This window comes from Leptodactylus fuscus, chromosome 8 (assembly GCF_031893055.1).
Source record: "Leptodactylus fuscus isolate aLepFus1 chromosome 8, aLepFus1.hap2, whole genome shotgun sequence".
Taxonomy (NCBI): Eukaryota; Metazoa; Chordata; class Amphibia; order Anura; family Leptodactylidae; genus Leptodactylus; species Leptodactylus fuscus.
Genome location: NC_134272.1, coordinates 6,515,431 through 6,533,694, shown reverse-complemented (window position 1 = coordinate 6,533,694; position 18,264 = coordinate 6,515,431). Strand labels below are relative to the sequence as shown.

At 45.0% G+C, this 18,264-nt stretch overlaps 2 protein-coding genes across 2 annotated transcripts in view; one reads left to right on the top strand and one right to left on the bottom strand.

Moving 5' to 3' along the window:
* Positions 1 to 18,264, bottom strand: part of ELFN1 (extracellular leucine rich repeat and fibronectin type III domain containing 1) — a 694,846-nt gene that overhangs the window by 573,242 nt on the left and 103,340 nt on the right. The window lies entirely within an intron of this gene.
* The window catches only part of INTS1 (integrator complex subunit 1), a 34,957-nt gene that overhangs the window by 2,052 nt on the left and 14,641 nt on the right, over positions 1 to 18,264 (top strand). Inside the window, exons 3-29 of the mRNA XM_075285109.1 lie at positions 1,219 to 1,286; positions 1,716 to 2,006; positions 3,384 to 3,580; positions 4,794 to 4,931; positions 5,117 to 5,276; positions 5,553 to 5,658; positions 6,138 to 6,324; positions 7,076 to 7,221; positions 8,487 to 8,628; positions 8,716 to 8,892; positions 9,900 to 10,008; positions 10,105 to 10,225; positions 10,481 to 10,558; positions 11,105 to 11,262; positions 11,492 to 11,588; positions 12,713 to 12,804; positions 12,914 to 12,974; positions 13,443 to 13,640; positions 13,782 to 13,911; positions 14,319 to 14,498; positions 15,141 to 15,290; positions 15,411 to 15,590; positions 15,702 to 15,806; positions 16,216 to 16,383; positions 16,776 to 16,887; positions 16,975 to 17,133; positions 18,028 to 18,174. Of these exons, the coding sequence (XP_075141210.1) occupies positions 1,226 to 1,286; positions 1,716 to 2,006; positions 3,384 to 3,580; positions 4,794 to 4,931; positions 5,117 to 5,276; positions 5,553 to 5,658; positions 6,138 to 6,324; positions 7,076 to 7,221; positions 8,487 to 8,628; positions 8,716 to 8,892; positions 9,900 to 10,008; positions 10,105 to 10,225; positions 10,481 to 10,558; positions 11,105 to 11,262; positions 11,492 to 11,588; positions 12,713 to 12,804; positions 12,914 to 12,974; positions 13,443 to 13,640; positions 13,782 to 13,911; positions 14,319 to 14,498; positions 15,141 to 15,290; positions 15,411 to 15,590; positions 15,702 to 15,806; positions 16,216 to 16,383; positions 16,776 to 16,887; positions 16,975 to 17,133; positions 18,028 to 18,174 (3,850 nt within the window). The 5' untranslated portion in view covers positions 1,219 to 1,225. The remainder of the gene's footprint in view (positions 1 to 1,218; positions 1,287 to 1,715; positions 2,007 to 3,383; positions 3,581 to 4,793; positions 4,932 to 5,116; positions 5,277 to 5,552; positions 5,659 to 6,137; positions 6,325 to 7,075; positions 7,222 to 8,486; positions 8,629 to 8,715; positions 8,893 to 9,899; positions 10,009 to 10,104; positions 10,226 to 10,480; positions 10,559 to 11,104; positions 11,263 to 11,491; positions 11,589 to 12,712; positions 12,805 to 12,913; positions 12,975 to 13,442; positions 13,641 to 13,781; positions 13,912 to 14,318; positions 14,499 to 15,140; positions 15,291 to 15,410; positions 15,591 to 15,701; positions 15,807 to 16,215; positions 16,384 to 16,775; positions 16,888 to 16,974; positions 17,134 to 18,027; positions 18,175 to 18,264) is intronic.

Here is an 18,264-nt window from a genome sequence, read left to right as displayed (position 1 = left end):
TAACTCCCCGTCATCCGCTGTAATAGGCGGATGCTGGGGACTGTTAGACGCCGGCACAGGCACATCGCTATGCTTCTGCCCTGCATGAAGACAGCAGCGGCAGAAGCGATGCTGTTCCGCTCCGGGGTCACATATGCAAAGCCAAGCGGCGAGATGCCGCTGGCCCTGCGCGCAAGCTCATACACCAGTCTAGCCTTCACAATGCTAATACAGACCTGCAGGGTGTCGGGTCTGTATTCGCATTGTGAAGGGTAGACTGGTGTATGAGTGTGCACGCAGGGCCGGCGGCATCTCGCCGCTTGGCTTTGCATATGTGACCTCGCCCACCAATGACGAGACAAAGCCGGAAGACAGAAGATTTTAGAGGAACGAAGACGGGTAAGTATGCGACGTGGGAATACCCCTTTAATTTTCTAGATTTATGGGGACATTTGGTTACGCAGAAGTCATAGGAGAAACACGGATCTACTGTAACATGGCCTCAGTGGAGTCTTAAGGGCAGTAGGGTCATGTGCTACCTGTGCTTTGTGTAGAGCTTTTTGCAATAGACACGTCCACTGAAGCGCCTCATTGCAAACTAGGGGCGAAGGTAAAATAGGGGGAGGCCACATTCACATAACAGTTTTACCTGCAAAACCTGGTCTGTAGGTTTGCTGGATTTACCAGCCTGAACAGTACGCCGGGGGTGGGGCTGTTACCATCATAGTTATCTAGGAGTCCCTAGACATTGTATAGGTTTTGTTTTTTGGGGACCTTGTTCTATACAGATCTTTGCACTACACAACACAATATTTTGGTGACTTTGCTATAACTGCTGTGTTTTTTGGTGGTTTACCATACAGATTGTTTTTTTTTTTTTACTCTTTGTGCTACACAATGCACAACCATGCCCCAGAATGGAAATCCACATAGATTTCCTGTACAACCCATGCCAGGTGTCTTACTTGAGTTGTAATAAATGTCAGGCCAAGATGTCCCCGTCCAGTCCTGCTCACATTCACAAAAAGTGGTAAACAAGATGCGGACTGGAGGGTAAGAAAGAAAGGATCATGCACTAAAGACGCTCCACGTTATCACCCAGCTTCACCAGAAAACTGATAATATTTCCCACCTTGGTGTGCCGTATAATCCATTGATGTTTTGCTGTGGTCTATAACGTGTCCTCTATGATTATCTGTATCCATTGTTCTTCATTCCATTGTGCTTCATTTTCTGCAGTGTATGCATGATGAATCGCCCCAAGGCGACTGCCGTACGTCGACCCAGCGCTGCTGGAAAATCCTCAGGTATTCCTTCTCAAATATTCTATCACCTCTATGCATTCCGAATAACCTATAAATGACTGGTAAGAACATTGTACAAGTAAAGGGAGTTTCTATTCGGGTCTTTGTCCAATGTCCTGTCAAAACCAAACGAGTGGATGCAATTGCTCTAACTGCATTGTCATAATGAATTGCCAGTATGAGAGTAAAAGAAGCAAGTTTCTCCTTGTAGATGAGGGCAAGTTTCTCCTTGTTACAAGATGGTCCTGTGGCCTCACTTGGTTCTGCTGCTGCGCAGGGAGGGCTAACAAAGGGATAGGAGGCATGAAAGAGTTTTGTACTGTTTGGCTATTTAGTGACCACGTAGTAAACTCAGGAACGTACACGTTGGAAAATGCTCTTGTATAATGTTTGTTCAGGTGATTGTCACTTAGTGTTTCCTTGTATTTGCAGGTCATCCTCCTCCAGGGGATTTCATTGCCTTGGGCAACAAGGGGCAAGCCAGTGACTCTAAAGCCCCCCCAAATCTTATAAAGCCAGCTGCTCCAGGATTAGGCTCTGAAAGGAAGCGTGATGCCTCATCTGCTTTAGCCAGCACCTCGGCACTGACGGGACTGACAAAACGCCCTAAACTTTCTTCTACTCCGCCATTGAGTGCTCTGGGGCGATTGGCTGAAGCTGCAGTTGCCGAGAAAAGGGCGATTTCCCCATCCATCAAAGAGCCATCTGTTGTCCCAATTGAAGGTGCGGTTCCTCATTTACTCTCTATCTATCTATCTATCTATCTATCTATCTATCTATCTATCTATCTCCTATCTATCTATCTATCTATCTATCTATCTATCTCCTATCTATCTATCTATCTATCTATCTATCTATCTATCTATCTACTATCTATCTCCTATCTATCTATCTATCCTATCTATCTATCTATCTATCTATCTATCTATCTCTTATCTATCTATCTCCTATCTATCTATCTATCTATCTATCTATCTATCTATCTATCTATCTATCTATCTATCTATCTATCTCCTATCTATCTATCTATCTATCTCCTATCTATCTATCTCCTATCTATCTATCTATCTATCTCCTATCTATCTATCTCCTATCTATCTATCTACTATCTATCTCCTATCTATCTATCTATCTATCTATCTATCTATCTATCTATCTATCTATCTATCTATCTATCTATCTATCTATCTCTTATCTATCTATCTCCTATCTATCTATCTATCTATCTACTATCTATCTCCTATCTATCTATCTATCTATCTATCTCTTATCTATCTATCTCCTATCTATCTATCTATCTATCTATCTATCTATCTATCTATCTATCTCCTATCTATCTATCTATCTATCTCCTATCTATCTATCTATCTATCTCCTATCTATCTATCTCCTATCTATCTATCTACTATCTATCTCCTATCTATCTATCTATCTATCTATCTATCTATCTATCTATCTATCTATCTATCTCTTATCTATCTATCTCCTATCTATCTATCTATCTATCTATCTATCTATCTATCTATCTATCTACTATCTATCTCCTATCTATCTATCTATCTATCTATCTATCTATCTATCTATTATCTATCTATCTATCTATCTATCTATCTATCTATCTATCTACTATCTATCTCCTATCTATCTCCTATCTATCTATCTATCTATCTATCTATCTATCTATCTATCTATCTCCTATCTATCTATCTATCTATCTATCTATCTATCTATCTATCTATCTATCTATTATCTATCTATCTATCTATCTATCTACTATCTATCTCCTATCTATCTATCTATCTATCTATCTATCTATCTATCTATCTATCTATCTCTATGTGTGTGTATGTACAGCACTTCAGAAATCATAAGGTTTAAACATATACAATTTTTTTTATCTTGAAAGATATGTGACCCCTTTCATTTAAGATTTTCCCACGGAAATTGTATTGGGGGAACGGTGAGTCTTCACAATTTATACCCAAAACTATATAACAATTTTGCAATTTCCTCCAGGTTCCTGTTTACGTTGTAGGCCACCTACATTATATATAAACTTCAGTTCCCCGGGGGGTTAACCTTGTGCGTTTCTTCTTTTAGTTGCCCCGGCTTCACTGTTGGATGATGTGGAAGCTTCAGAACAAGATGGCAATGACGATCGGATTGAAGGAGTCCTTTGTGGGGCAGTGAAGCAGCTAAAGATGAACCGTGCAAAGCCGGACCCCACGTTGTACCTGAGTCTGATGTATTTGGCCAAAATGAAACCCAACATATTTGCCACTGAGGGTGTGATTGAGGTAAGAACATCTCTGTGTATCAAGTACATTTCCCAATTACTCTGGTATTAAGCAGGTTTTCTATTTTAAAGACTTATGTCCTCCTGATCACAATAATGAGGAGCTTCATTGCTTTAAAGGTTTGTGGGTGAGTTTTCTTGCTAAATAGATGAGAGGGGTCATAGGGTGTGATGTCACAGAGCCATGAAGGGTTAAATCATCACACAAACAACACATCCTCTATCTATAGGATCTGTGATAGGTATCTGGTTGCTGGAACCCTACCAACCATGAGTTTAAAGGGATCCTATCATTGGATACCTTTTTTTCTCCCTAACACGTAGGAATAGCCTTAAGAAAGGCTATTCTTCTCCTACCTTTAGATGTCTTCTCCGTTACACTGTTCGGTAGAAATCCCAGTTTTCTTCAGTATGCAAATTAGTTCTCTCGCAGCACTGGGGGCGGTCCTCAGCGCTCAAACAGCACTGGGGGTGTCCCCAATGCTGCAAGAGAACTCTCCAGCGCCACCTCCATCTTCTTCTGGAACGGCTTCTTCACGTGTCTTCTTCCGTCCTGGGTTTCAATCTGCTAGGCATGCACAGTTGGCAGAGTCAACTGCACATGCCCACGGCCACAAGAAAATGGACTCTTACACAGTAATCTGGTGTAAGCAACCATTTTCTTGTGGCCGCTTACCCAGTAAGCTGGTGTAAACGGCCATTTTCTTGTAGCCGTGGGTATGCACAGTCGGCTCTGCCCAAGGCCTGGAAGATTGAAACCCAGGACGGAAGAAGACACAGGGAGAAGGGTGTTCCAGAAGAAGATGGAGGCGGCACTGGAGAGTTCCTTCGCAGCATTGGGGACGCCCCCCAGAGCTGTTTGAGCGCTGAGGACCACCCCCAGTGCTGCGAGAGAACTCATTTGTATACAGACGGAAACTGGGATTTCTACTGAACGGCGGCGCGGAGAAGACATCTAAAAGTAGGAGAAGAATAGACTTTCTTAAGGCCATTCCTCCGTGTTAGTCAGAAAAAAAGGGTATCCAATGATAGGATCCCTTTAATGCTTCTACCAGGTGGTATTCCTGGCCAGCAGGGAAGGGGAACTGCAGGTGCCCCTGTTTATTTGATCCTTAGACCAGTGATATGCTATCATTGGGACATGGCAAAGCTCCTTTAATTTGTTGTCTTGATATTAAACAAGAGGTAACAGTTAATGAAACCTTCTCTTTCAGGCCCTGTGCAGTTTACTGAGAAGAGACGCCACAATAAATTTTAAAGCCAAAGGAAACAGCTTGGTTTCTGTGCTCGCTTGTAACCTCCTTATGGCGGCTTATGAAGAAGATGAAAACTGGCCAGAAATTTTTGTTAAGGTAAATGTGTTACATCTTTGCAGACAGTTTATGGTGGTGGAGGGTAGAATATGAGTCTCTGGATGAAAATAGCTGCGTATTCGGTGTAAGGCTGGACCAGACAAGTGGCTGAATAGCCAGAGTGCTTATACTCTAGGGCTTTATATATTACTGCTTTTTGGACATGTCTTTATTTTTCTTTTTAGGTGTATATAGAAGATTCTTTAGGAGAGAGGATTTGGGTGGACAGCGCTCACTGTAAGACCTTTGTTGACAACATCCAGACTGCATTCTGCACAAAAATGCCTCCTAAGAACATGGCGCTGCAAGGAGAGGCTGGACGAATAGCCGGGGACCTGAGCGCTGGTAATGGTTGTTTAATTCCTACACTAATCGAATTATCTGATGCCAAAATCTTACATTCCTATAAAACAGGGGTAGGGAACCTTGTCTCTCCAGCTGTTACAAAACTACAACTCCCAGCATGCATACTTGCTCTGCTGTTCCTGGAACTCCCATGGAAGTGAATGGAGCATGATGGGAATTGTAGTTTCACAGCAGCTGGAGAGCCGAGGTTCCCTACCACTGCTATAAAACCTATGGTTATAAGCTACTGACTACGATCTGTATCTACCATTGCAGGCAATAGTCCTCACCCATCTATGGCAGAGGAGGAGGACAGTCAAACAGAACTGCTTATCGCAGAGGAAAAAATGAGCCCCGAGCAAGAAGGACAGCTGATGCCACGGTATATTATCTCTCACTATATATCTCCTTTGTCATTCAGTGTGGTTAAATGGGGTTTTTTGGGCCAGAAAAGGGATTAAAATTAAAAAAGAAGTTCTAGGTTCCTGTTCCAGTGTCTGACACTCCAGCGATAACATGCCTGGCCCCTACGTGGCTGCTCCAGCAAATCCCCTTCAAAACAACTTCTGGTAGTTGTATACATCATGATGGCAGAAGTTCTGGCGTTATCACTATCAGGATATGCCATAAAAATCCCATAAATGCGGTTCCCACCTGCAGTGAGTGGAGAGTATGCTGTACATGCGCAGCCCTTTCCAGTCACTTCAATGAACCTTCTGTGAATCGCTGACCTACCTTGTCATGTGTATGCATAATGTTTGGTTGGGAGAAATGGCTGACAGCCCAAAGAGCCTTCTATAGGAGAAAACCTAATATTGCAGTTTTAGGTAATGACTTTTCCTATATCTTATTCTTCCCTAGATATGAAGAGTTGGCGGAGGGTGTGGAGGAGTATGTCTTAGATATGTTAAAAGATCAGCTAAACCGACGGCAGCCCATGGATAATGTCTCCAGAAATCTCCTCCGTTTGCTCACTGCTACTTGTGGCTATAAGGAGGTGCGACTCATGGCGGTGCAGAGGCTGGAGATGTGGCTGCAGAATCCGAAGGTAGGCTCACAGCTTCTTAAATAGTCGATAGCAAACTATCGGTAGATCTTAAAGGGGTTGTGCCGTGAAGAATAATATCCAGCCATGTGCCAGAAACTCAAATTTCAGTCCCAGCTTGGAACATAGATTTGTGCTGCTATAATTTACACCAGTTTCTGGATTTTATTATAGTCAGTCTTAGGGCCCCTTCACACGGCGTAAGCGCGCCGCTCATCTAGTCACCTATACATGTGTCCGAGCGCGGCGCTTCAAAACAGAGCCCATTGATTTCAATGGGAAGCACGCGTATATGCCGATATACACGCGCTTCCCATTGAAATCAATGGGCTCTGTTTTGAAGCGCCGCGCTCGGACACGTGTATATGTGTCTAAATGAGCGTCGCGCTTATGCCGTGTGAAGGGGCCCTTATGGGCAAAGGGAGGACAGACCCCCCCCCTCCTAATCCCTACCGATAGAATAACCATTTACAGAAACTAGCATAACATTTATGATCAGATTCCCCCAATACGTTTTAACAGATTTGGAGAACAGAATGATTTGGGTTCTTTGCCAGGTTTCAGAAGTTAAAGTAGCCAGAGTTCCCATAGTCCTGTAAGTGTAATATGTAGGTGCCCGATACCTCTTTCCATATAGTGCAGTTCTCCATAACCATCAAATGTATACAAATGATAAATATTACGTGATCTTTACGTTCTTCTCCAGAATAAAATGCTTGACTTTTTTTTCCCTCTTGTCTTTGCAAACCATCAGCTGACCCGTCCTGCTCAGGACCTGCTAATGTCTGTCTGCATGAACTGTAACACCCACGGCTCGGAGGACATGGAAGTTATCTCGAACCTGATTAAGATCCGTCTTAAGCCCAAGGTTCTCCTCAATCATTATATGCTGTCCGTGCGGTAAGTGGCATGCAGGATGGACACCGCTGTCGCATACAGGTGCCCAGTGGGAGTCTCTACTGTGAGCAGCATGAAGATGGAGCAGTTTCTCAAAAAATAGTTGTTTGAAGGTTTTTCCTGGGCTTTTCATATTGATCATGATAGGTCATCAATGTCTTATTATTGTGGGTCAGACTTCCTACACCCGGCTGAGCTGTGCCACTACTATATGTAGTGGACAGAACTGAAGCTGTCACTTGTTTGGGAGCAGATGTGCAGTAATCAGAATCGGCCACTATACATTAGATGGCGCCACCTGCTACATGCATTGTATAGTTACAGTGACAGGTGAGAAGAGCTGCTTGCTTGGAATGCCACAATTTACCAACAGCTTAAAGGGATCCTATCATTGGATACCTTTTTTTTTTTTTTTTTCTCCCTTACATGTAGGAATAGCCTTAAGAAAGGCTATTCTTCTTCTACCTTTGGATGTCTTCTCCGCGCCGCCGTTCGGGAGAGATCTGGGTTTTCGTCTGTATGCATATGAGTTCTCTTGCAGCGCTGGGGGCGTCCCCAATGCAGCGAGAGAACTCTCCAGCGCCGCCTCCATCTTCTTCTGGAACGCCCTCTCCCTGTGTCTTCTTCCGTCCTGGGTTTCAATCTTCTAGGCAGAGCCAATTGCGCATACCCGGACCACAAGAAAATGGCCGCTTACACAGTAAACTGGTGTAAGCGGCCATTTTCTTGTGGCTGCTTACACAGTAAGCTGGTGTAAGCGGCCATTTGCTTGTGGCCACTGGCATGCGCAGTTGTCTCTGCCCGCGGCCTAGAAGATTGAAACCCAGGACGGAAGAAGACACAGGGAGAGGGCGTTCCAGAAGAAGATGGAGGTGGCACTGGAGAGTTCTCTCAGCATTGAGGACGCCTCCAGTGCTGTGAGAGAACTCATTTGCTTACCGAAGAAAACCCGAATTTCTACCGAACGGCGGTGCAGAGAAGGCATGTAAAGGTAGGAGAAGAATAGATTTTCTTAAGGCTATTCCTACGTTTTATCGAGAAACAAAGGGTATCCAATGATAGGATCCCTTTAATTGTATCTCTATAGGGTAAGACAGGTAAGCCTTATTCAAGGAAACATTGACTGCGCTCATGAGTTTTTCTCCTGACACCTCAGATTTTACCGTAAAGCAGGGATGTGAGAAAATTAACAACCGAAATAGAGCGATGCCTTGTATTGCTGGCACATACCGTCACCTTGTATCAGGGGTATTTTTGTCTCCTCACAGGGAGCTCCTGAACGCCCACAGAGATAATCTCGGAACGATGGTGAAGTTTGTGATCTTTAATGAACTCTCAAATGCCAGAAACCCAAACAACATGCAAATCTTGTACACCGTCCTGCAGCACAGCTCCGAGCAGGCGCCCAAGGTAACGCAGGGCTTCATTAACCTCTCACATTTTTTGCCTATTACTTTTGCAACCATAATAATTTTTTTATTTTATTTTCTCCGTCAGTTTCTTGCTATGGTTTTCCAAGACTTGCTTACCAATAAAGACGACTATCTGCGGGCGTCACGGGCTCTGCTACGAGAAATCATCAAACAGACAAAACATGAGATAAATTTCCAGGCTTTCTGCCTGGGACTCATGCAAGAGAGGAAGGAGGCTCAGTACACGGACATGGAATTTAAGGTAATTTGTTAATGAGGACCTGTCCAATTTCCTGACCTGTGACAATTTAGTCAATACTTGTATTCCTTATGTAAGAAAAAAACGCTTTAAAGGGATCCTATCACTCAATCACTTTTTTTCTAAATAACACGTCGGAATAGCCTTAAGTAAAGCTATTCGTCTCCTGCCTTTCATTGTCTTCTCCGCGCCGCCGTTCGCCTAGAATCCCGTTTTTTCTCGGTATGTAAATGAGTTCTTTCGTAGCACTGGGGCCGGCCCCAATTCTGCCAGAGAACTCTCTAGAGCTGCCTCCATCATCTTCTGCAGCGAAGTATTCACCGCGTCTTCTTCCGGTGATGGATTGTAACTTCTAGGCCTAGGGCAAGCCAACTGCGCATGCATGCCGGCCACGAGAAAATGGCCGCTTACAGTATTATGTAAGCGGCCGTTTTTCTTGTGGCCGCGGGCATGCACAGTTGGCTTGCCCGAGGCCTAGAAGTTACAAGCCGCCACCGGAAGAAGATGCGGTGAAGACTTCGATGCAGAAGAAGATGGAGGCGACGCTGGAGAGTTCTCTGGCAGCATTGGGGCCGCCCCCAGTGCTGTTTGAGTGCTGGGGCCCGCCCCCAGTACTGCGAAAGAACTAATTTACATACTGAGAAAAACCGTGATTCTAGGCAAACGGCGGCGCGGAGAAGACAACAAAGGCAGGAGACGAATAGCTTTACTTAAGGCTATTCCGACATGTTAGAAAAAAAAGTGATTGAATGATAGGATCCCTTTAAAATTGTTATAGGAGGTCTATATTGTGGTGTTCCTCTGTTATTCCATCAGGAAATGTATGAATACATTGACTACTGGGTGTTATCCGTTGGGTGCGGTGTCTCCCTACACAATCAGACACTGTCCAATCAGTGCCAACAGTAGAAAGACACACCCCCTTGACGAGAAATGGTAACACCCAATTGTCACTTTGTGTGCTGAAATGTCACCTTGGGCCTGTATTCACAGTCACTTTCTTCTTCTAGGAACGCTTTGTGATCTATATAACGGATCTGCTTGCGGTGTCCATGATGTTGGGGATTACCGTTCAGGTCAAGGAAGCCGGCCTTGCGTGGGACAAAGGAGAGAAAAAGAGTGAGCGCCTTAGTGGAACAGTCTAGTATTCACATGTACTTTTCTTGGGTTCATTGTTGATCTGATGTGTCCTGTTGTTCTCGGATGTATCTTTAGGTTTGGAGGTCCTGCGTTCGTTTCAGAACCAGATTGCGGCCATTCAGCGGGATGCGGTGTGGTGGCTTCACACGGTGGTGCCATCTATTAGCAAGCTCTCGCCTAAGGACTATGTGCACTGGTAATGTCTTTATCATGCTGGGGTTTAAAGGGGTTGTCTTTGTTTTGGTAGAATAGTTCTTTAATCTCATTGCTGAGACCCCTAGTGGTTGGCCACAATCGTTGACTGCAGCGCCCCCTCAGGAGAAGCTAACTATTACACAGTTTCCATTTCAAGCTGTGCTGTCCATGTAATATGTGACCGGTCCTCCACTCAGTATTTGCCCTTTTATTCAGGGAAATTCTCTTTTTCTTCTTCCTTTCTTTTGTTTTGCAGCTTGCACAAAGTTCTCTTCACTGAGCAGCCAGAAACTTACTACAAGTGGGACAACTGGCCACCAGAAAGCGACCGCAAGTATGTCGTCATATAGTGTATTCTCCATTCCTAATGGCCAGCATCCACATTGCAAAAAACAGCTTGAGGTCTGGATTCTCTGTCCTCCGTTATCGGTAATATAGTGTATATGGTAACACACTGGGATCCTGGAGTCTTCCGTGTGACACCATATGGCACCCGTATTTAGCAAACAAATACGGTTTCTAGCTCAATGTGACAGCACTGCGGCTGATACTTAGTCACATCTGCACTGATAGGATATTCATGGCCTATCTTAGTGATGGACAACCAGTATCTGTGCAGAAAAATCCCATCCACACATATCGGACAAAAATCATTGCAGAAATACGAGCATGCCACAGATTTTCAAAGCCATTTATTGCAGCAAATCCAGAAATCGCTTTTCCTTTACAATTTTTGCTTCTCCCCATTGAGAAGAACTGGCAAAAACAGTGCAAGGAATAATCTCATTCGTGTTACCTATAGGACTGCACAGACGTGTTCGATACTTTGAACAATTTCTTTATTGCTTTGCTTACATTACCTTTTCTTGTTCTCTTTAAGCTTCTTCCTTCGCCTCTGCTCTGAAGTGCCACTTTTAGAAGACACCTTGATGCGTATCCTTGTCATCGGTCTGTCGCGGGATCTCCCACTCGGTCCAGCGGACGCCATGGAGCTTGCTGATCACCTGGTGAAAAGGGCAGCGGCTGTGCAGGCTGATGGTATACAACTTAGAATACTTTTATATTTTATTTTTTCCTCTTTTTTTGCAACATTATGTCAAGAATATGGGACTGATATTGTGTTCTAAGATCATCATGTGATAAAGGAGGACAAGCCAAGCTCTCTGATATATCGCTTTATATGATTTGTCATAGAACTCAGCTTCTACCCCGATACCCTCACATAAGGCAGGTTTACTTTATGGATTTTTTTTATCTTTCTTCGTAGACTTGGAAGTCCTCAAAATAGAAAGGATTCAGCTTCTTGATGCTGTGTTAAACCTCTGCACCTACCACCATCCAGAAAACATTCAGCTTCCTCCAGGGTAAGACCTTGTTGGTTCAGTTTTGTTCATTTAACAGATCGCCTTTCTGTGTTTCTTCACATCTAGACAATGATCTAAACAATTTAGGCTTAAAGAGACTCTGTGACTTTCTTTACATAACCTTATTCATAGGATAGGGCAGTGATGTCTTTTACAGACCAGGTGCCCAAACTGCAACCCAAAACCCACTAATTTATCACAAAGTGCCAACACGGGAATTTAACCTTAATAATGTGCTGATCAACAGTTGCACACAATTACAGACCTGCAAAATATGGTCATACAAATGGGGATTTATAGAGCTTTCTGCTCCACTGTGACCTCCACACAGTCCAATCTGCTGCACAGTGGCCCCCACACAGTCCAATCTGCTGCACAGTGGCCCCCACACAGTCCAATCTGCTGCACAGTGGCCCCCACACAGTCCAATCTGCTCCACAGTGGTCTCAACACAGAATAATCTGCTGCACAGTGGCCCCCACACAGTCCAATCTGCTGCACAGTGGTCTCCACACAGTACAATCTACTGCACAGTGGTCTCCACACAGTATAATCTGCTGCACAGTGGCCCCCACACAGTCCAATCTGCTGCACAGTGGCCCCCACACAGTCCAATCTGCTGCACAGTGGCCCCCACACAGTCCAATCTGCTGCACAGTGGCCCCCACACAGTCCAATCTGCTCCACAGTGGTCTCAACACAGAATAATCTGCTGCACAGTGACCCCCACACAGTATAATCTGCTGCACAGTGGCCCCCACACAGTCCAATCTGCTGCACAGTGGTCTCCACACAGTACAATCTACTGCACAGTGGTCTCCACACAGTATAATCTGCTGCACAGTGGCCCCCACACAGTCCAATCTGCTGCACAGTGGCCCCCACACAGTCCAATCAGCTGATGGTTACCCAAAGAGAAGGTCACTAATGCCACCCATAAGCCACCTTTGAGAAGGTTTCACCTGATTTGCAACATTACTGTAAAGTGAGACACTGGTAATGGTCTATGCCTGCTCTCCTAATTTTTCTTTTCTTATCGTTTGCCCGTGTCAGTCACACGCGGTATTAGTGGTTACTATTGAGTAACATTTTGTTCTTTTAACATTTTCTTCTGACCTTTCTAGGTATCAGCCTCCCAATTTAGCCATTTCCACACTTTACTGGAAGGCCTGGCCGCTCTTACTTGTTGTCGCTGCCTTCAACCCTGAGAATATCGGTGAGCAACAACATTTTTGTGGTTGAATACATTTGCTTTGCTTTTTATAGTAATAGGCCAACTTATACAGTCATTCCTGTTTCTCAATTTCGTTCCCTGTTTACTTTAGGTTTGGCTGCATGGGATGAATATCCGACCTTAAAGATGCTCATGGAGATGGTGATGACCAAGTAAGTGGTAATGCAATGTATTGAGAATGTCAAGGTTCTGGATTCCTGGATGTGATGCAGAATCTTCAATGCACATTGCGAAATAAAACACATTTTGTAAAACTACAATGAATAAACATATAATGACATTCAAAATGAAGCCATCATTCCACGTAGTGAGGGGTGGTCCTAGATTAGAAAAACATTGCTATATCTCTATAGGTCGCACATACCTTCCACATCTTTCTATAGCCTGTGCGTGGTCTTACAGCTTAGCCCCATTCACGTAAAGGGGTTGTCCAGCCCCAAATTGACCTGTCCACTGGATAGGTCATCAGTATGTGAGTGTCCGACACCTGGACCCCGCACACATCAGCTGTTCCACCGTCCTCCAGGTGCAAATGGACAGGGACAGGTAATAAGAACATCGCATCTTGTCTATGCCTATGCATGTTCTGTACCTTGAATTTCTGTTTTGTTGTTTTGCAGCAATTACTCCTTTCCGCCCTGCACTGTGACCGATGAGGAGACGAGGACGGACATCATCAATCGAGAACTTCAGATTTCTCAGAGGGAAAAGCAGGAAATCCTGGCCTTCGAGAGTCACCTGGCTGCGGCCTCCACCAAGCAAACTATAACTGAGAGCAACAGCCTGCTCCTGTCCCAGCTGACCAGCCTGGATCCACAGTATGTTCAGTTTCTCCGTTTGTCGTGTCTGAGTTATTTGATGCTTGTGCACATTATACTTCACTTTTGGCTTCGTTTACAAACCTGTTATGTAAAGGTTTTATAGACTGTATTCAGTAACACTTCCATCTTTGCATTCAGGGGACCTCCACGTCGACCACCTCCTAATGCCATAGAGCAGGTCAAATCCTTGAACCAGTCATTACGTCTCGGTCACCTGCTGTGTCGTAGCCGCAATCCTGACTTTCTTCTGAATATCATTCAAAGACAGGTTTGTTGGAAATGAACTAAAAAAATCCAGATAGTCTGGAATGCCTGTAATGTCTGGCAAGCGCCTGAACAGAGAAGTACAAGTGACAGATGGCTGTTGTCTGAACGTCCTTTGGCAGACAGCACTGCCTCCCCCATAGACCTAGCAGAGTGGTTGTGCTATTTCTATGCATAGTGGAGATAAGCGGCTGCCAGAACCCTATTTATGTAGGGGAAACAAACAGCCAGTCAGTAAAAATCCACCCTGTCCGCTCTGTTTCCCTCCACTATACAGAAAGATGTGTAATGGCTTATTGGGATTTCAGATGATTGTGTTGTATTGTTGCGATTTTGGATTCCGTTCCGTTTGGATTACGGTCTTATTTCTGTATCACTATTGTATTGGGATTTTGGATGTTTTTATTTCAGGCATCGTCCCAGTCTATGCCCTGGTTGGCTGACTTGGTGCAGTCCAGTGAAGGGTCCTTGGATGTGCTGCCTGTCCAGTGCCTGTGTGAATTCCTCCTACACGATGCCGCTGATGAGTCTGGAACGGGAGACGATGATGAAGAGAACGAGAGCAAGGAACAAAGAGCCAAGAAACACCAGGTTGGCTGCGCCACTTTACATCTGCTCATAGTTGCCAGATTTTGATATACGTTAGGTTACATGGACGTTATGTTTGCTCATACTTGCCAACTTGTCCCGGGATATCCAGAAGGCTCCTGAGATAAGGAATGACCTCCTGGACTCTGGAAAGAGCTGGCAAATCTTCCAGGCACAGGGGAATGATCCCGCATCCGCCAGGCGCTGTAACTGGCATGTCACAGAGAGGGGCAACTTTTTATGCCACTCTCACCCAAAGTGACTGTGGCCTTGAAAACAGAAGACTTGGCTAATCTTAATGCTTTGTGCACCGTTCTTCCACATGTCTGGCACGTATGTTATATGTGGGTGAGAATGCTGCAGTTCCCTGAGCACTGTACTCTGCTCTTTGATAGTCCTATAAAGATGGCTGGAGCGGTGGCATATGTGCTTGTCCCATGCTCCTTCCATGCAGAGGACCAAGGATCGGAGTGGTTGCCAGTAGTTTAACCCCCTACGATCAGACACTTCTATCTACAGGATACTTGATAAATTTGACTCCTAGGACAAACCTAAAACTTGCGGCTGTCCTATATTCATACTATACAATGTGAAATGACCAATCCTACATGACATGTTTTTGCTTCCTATCCGTTCATGTTTTAGCGACAGCAGAAGCAGAGGCAGCTCCTCAGACGTCTTCAAGACTTGCTACTCGGGCCAAAAGCCGATGAGCAAACAACGTGTGAAGTGCTGGATTACTTCCTGCGACGCCTCAGCTCCCCGCAGGTCTCCTCCCGAGTCTTGGCTATGAAGGTAAATGCTAAGTTGCATTGCATTTCCGTGTATTTTTTTTTTACGGTTCAGAATCCTGAATGTATTTGCTAATATTGAGCAGCATTGCCTGAATTCTGATGGTTTTATACATTTCCCCAGGGCCTGTCTATGGTACTAACATCGGGGGATGGGCAGGATGGAGATGAGAAGGATCAGGCCATGGATGATGATTCTTCTGACTCTGAGCAGATCCCGGGATATCAGTGGCTACTCAGAGACTTGCCCAAACTTCCATTATTTGACAGTGTGAAGGGAACCACAGCGGTGGCATTACAGCAGGTATCTACACGTGTTCATATGGAGTTCGTATGTAATGTCGCCAATATGTTGGCTTTATTGCCCTGGCTTTGTTTCCTGTTGTTCAGAATTTGTCTTATTTCTTCTTTTCAGGCTATTCATATGGAGACTGATTTAAGAACCATCAGCGCCTATCTAGTGTACCTGTCCCAGCATGCACCAATCGAAGATCAAGCACAACACAATGAACTTGCACTGGTGAGGGGGACAATTCCCTAATAATAAGGTAGTCCTAAAAATAAAATTAGTCACGCCATAGTCTATACTGCTCGGCGGTAGGCTAGCAATGCCTGATCGGTATTGGCCTGACCGCCATGACGCCCCGGCTTATGAGTAAAGCCACACAGTTTCTAGTCCACTACGTTGACGAGGGGATTCATGCCCATTGGGGTAGGAGGTCGAGGGGTTCATGTTATCCTAGTACTAGTGACCCAGCAGCCCCAATGAAGTGACGTTTCTCACACCAGCACAGGGTCATCCTCCTGGTGACGAGGCCATGCAGCCTTCGGACCCCCTGTGCTCAGACACTTATGCCCTGCCCTGCACAGCGATGTTTCACAGCCTTTGCTCATGGTTATTGGTTCCATCGGTTTTCCTTCTTTTGCAGGACGTGGCTCGCCTGACAGTGGAACGCTCCACCTTAATGGGTCACCTTTTCTCCAGACTGTCTTACTGCCCGGAGTCCAATGCCGTTCTGAATGCCCTCCTCTCCATTTTCTCACGTTACGTGAAACGGATGCGAAAAACCAAGGAAGGAGATGAGGTGTATAGCTGGGTGGGTATTATTTCAAGTTTTATTATTGCTAGAGGTGGTGTATGGGGTTCTGTTGTTAGGATACAGTGTAGGCCGTGTATCAGGACCCCAAAACACTATTGATAGGCTATCAATAGGAATTTGGGGGTCCTGACACCCGGCTTACACTGTAGCAGTGGAGAAATGCTGCTCTGTTCCTGTTCACTGGAATAGGAGCAAAGCTAATAGTGGTCATGACTATGTATAAAGCAGCCGGTCACTGCAGGTCCCACTCCTCAGATACGGTTATCCCCTTGCATTGATAGGTTATCACATGAGGAGCTTAGACAACACCTTTAATCTTACTGCTCAGACCTATTTGCTGCTTACTTTTATTATACACTTTTTTTTATACATATATTATTTTTTTCCAGTCTGAATCACAGGATCAAGTTTTCTTACGTTGGATCACTGGGGAGACGGCTACAATGCATATTCTGGTGGTCCACGCCATGGTCATCCTCCTGACCCTTGGACCTCCACATGGTAAGAATTGTGTTGGTCGGTCCCGTTCCGTGCAGCCATATGCCTACACACACATCACATGACTCTCTACCTTCACTTTCGTGATAGGCCCTAGTGACTTCTTTGCCTTGCTGGACATTTGGTTTCCTGAGAAGAAGCCTCTCCCTACAGCGTTCTTGGTGGACACTTCAGAAGAAGCATTATTGCTTCCCGACTGGCTGAAACTCAGGATGATTCGCTCAGAGGTTCCTCGTCTTGTCGATTCTGGTAGGTTAAAGTCGCCAACTAAGACTGTGACACTGAATATAATCTGTTGCAGTAAGTAAAAGACATAGAGGGTAATTTGGGGAAGAGAACCAGTCAGATCTATTAGGGACATTAAACCACCCACACGTCCTGGTCCACTAGTGTCCCAAATAATCCTGTCCCAACTCTGTGGCTGCTATGCGATTACTTGCCTAGAGATTAGCCTACTAAGTCACATAGGTCTCTGTGCAATGAAGTACACCTTGGCTTAACTGTGCATGCGCCCAAGGCTCAGTGGCCCGGAGCCAAGATACGCTCCTCCAGATTTATTGAACTGCTTTGCAGGCGTCACAACAAGTAAGTTTAGACTGCAGTGCATTTGGAAATAAATGTGTCAGATTTATTGTCTGTCATATCATTGGCTGTCCTTTCATCAGACACCGCAATCTACGCTTAAAGGGATCCTATCATTGGATAGCCCTTTTTTTCTGACTAACACGTAGGAATAGCCTTAAGAAAGGCTATTCTTCTCCTACCTTTAGATGTCTTCTCCTCGCCGCCGTTTGGTAGAAATCCGGGTTTTCTTCAGTTTGCAAATGAGTTCTCTCGCAGCACTGGGGGCGTCCCCGATGCTGCGAGAGAACTCTCCAGCGCCGCCTCCATCTTCTTCAGGAACAGCCTCTCCCTGTGTCGTCTTCTGTCCCGGGTTTCAATCTTCTAGGCCTTGGGCAGAGCTGACTGTGCATGCCATACACTGCTTACTGTGGTGGCGCCCATTTTATTGTGGCCCAGGCATGCGCAGTCAGCTCTATCCTATGAGTGCTAATCTTGCAGTACCGCATTGTATAGTTGCACCCACTTAGATGTATTTTATTTTAAAGATTTGTTTTTTTTCTACTTTGTTTATGCTTTTAGCATTGCAGGACTTGGAGCCGCAGCAGCTCTTACTTTTCGTCCAGTCTTTTGGGATCCCAGTGTCCAGTATGAGCAAACTCCTGCAGTATCTGGACCAGGCCGTGTCCCATGAGCCGCAGGCACTGGAGCAGAACATCATGGATAAGAGTAAGTCCTGGAGGCTGAGCCGCTGCCGCTCCTATCATAGTCATGGCATTTTAGCACCAGGTGCATTTATGTTGCTCTAAGTAAAATGCG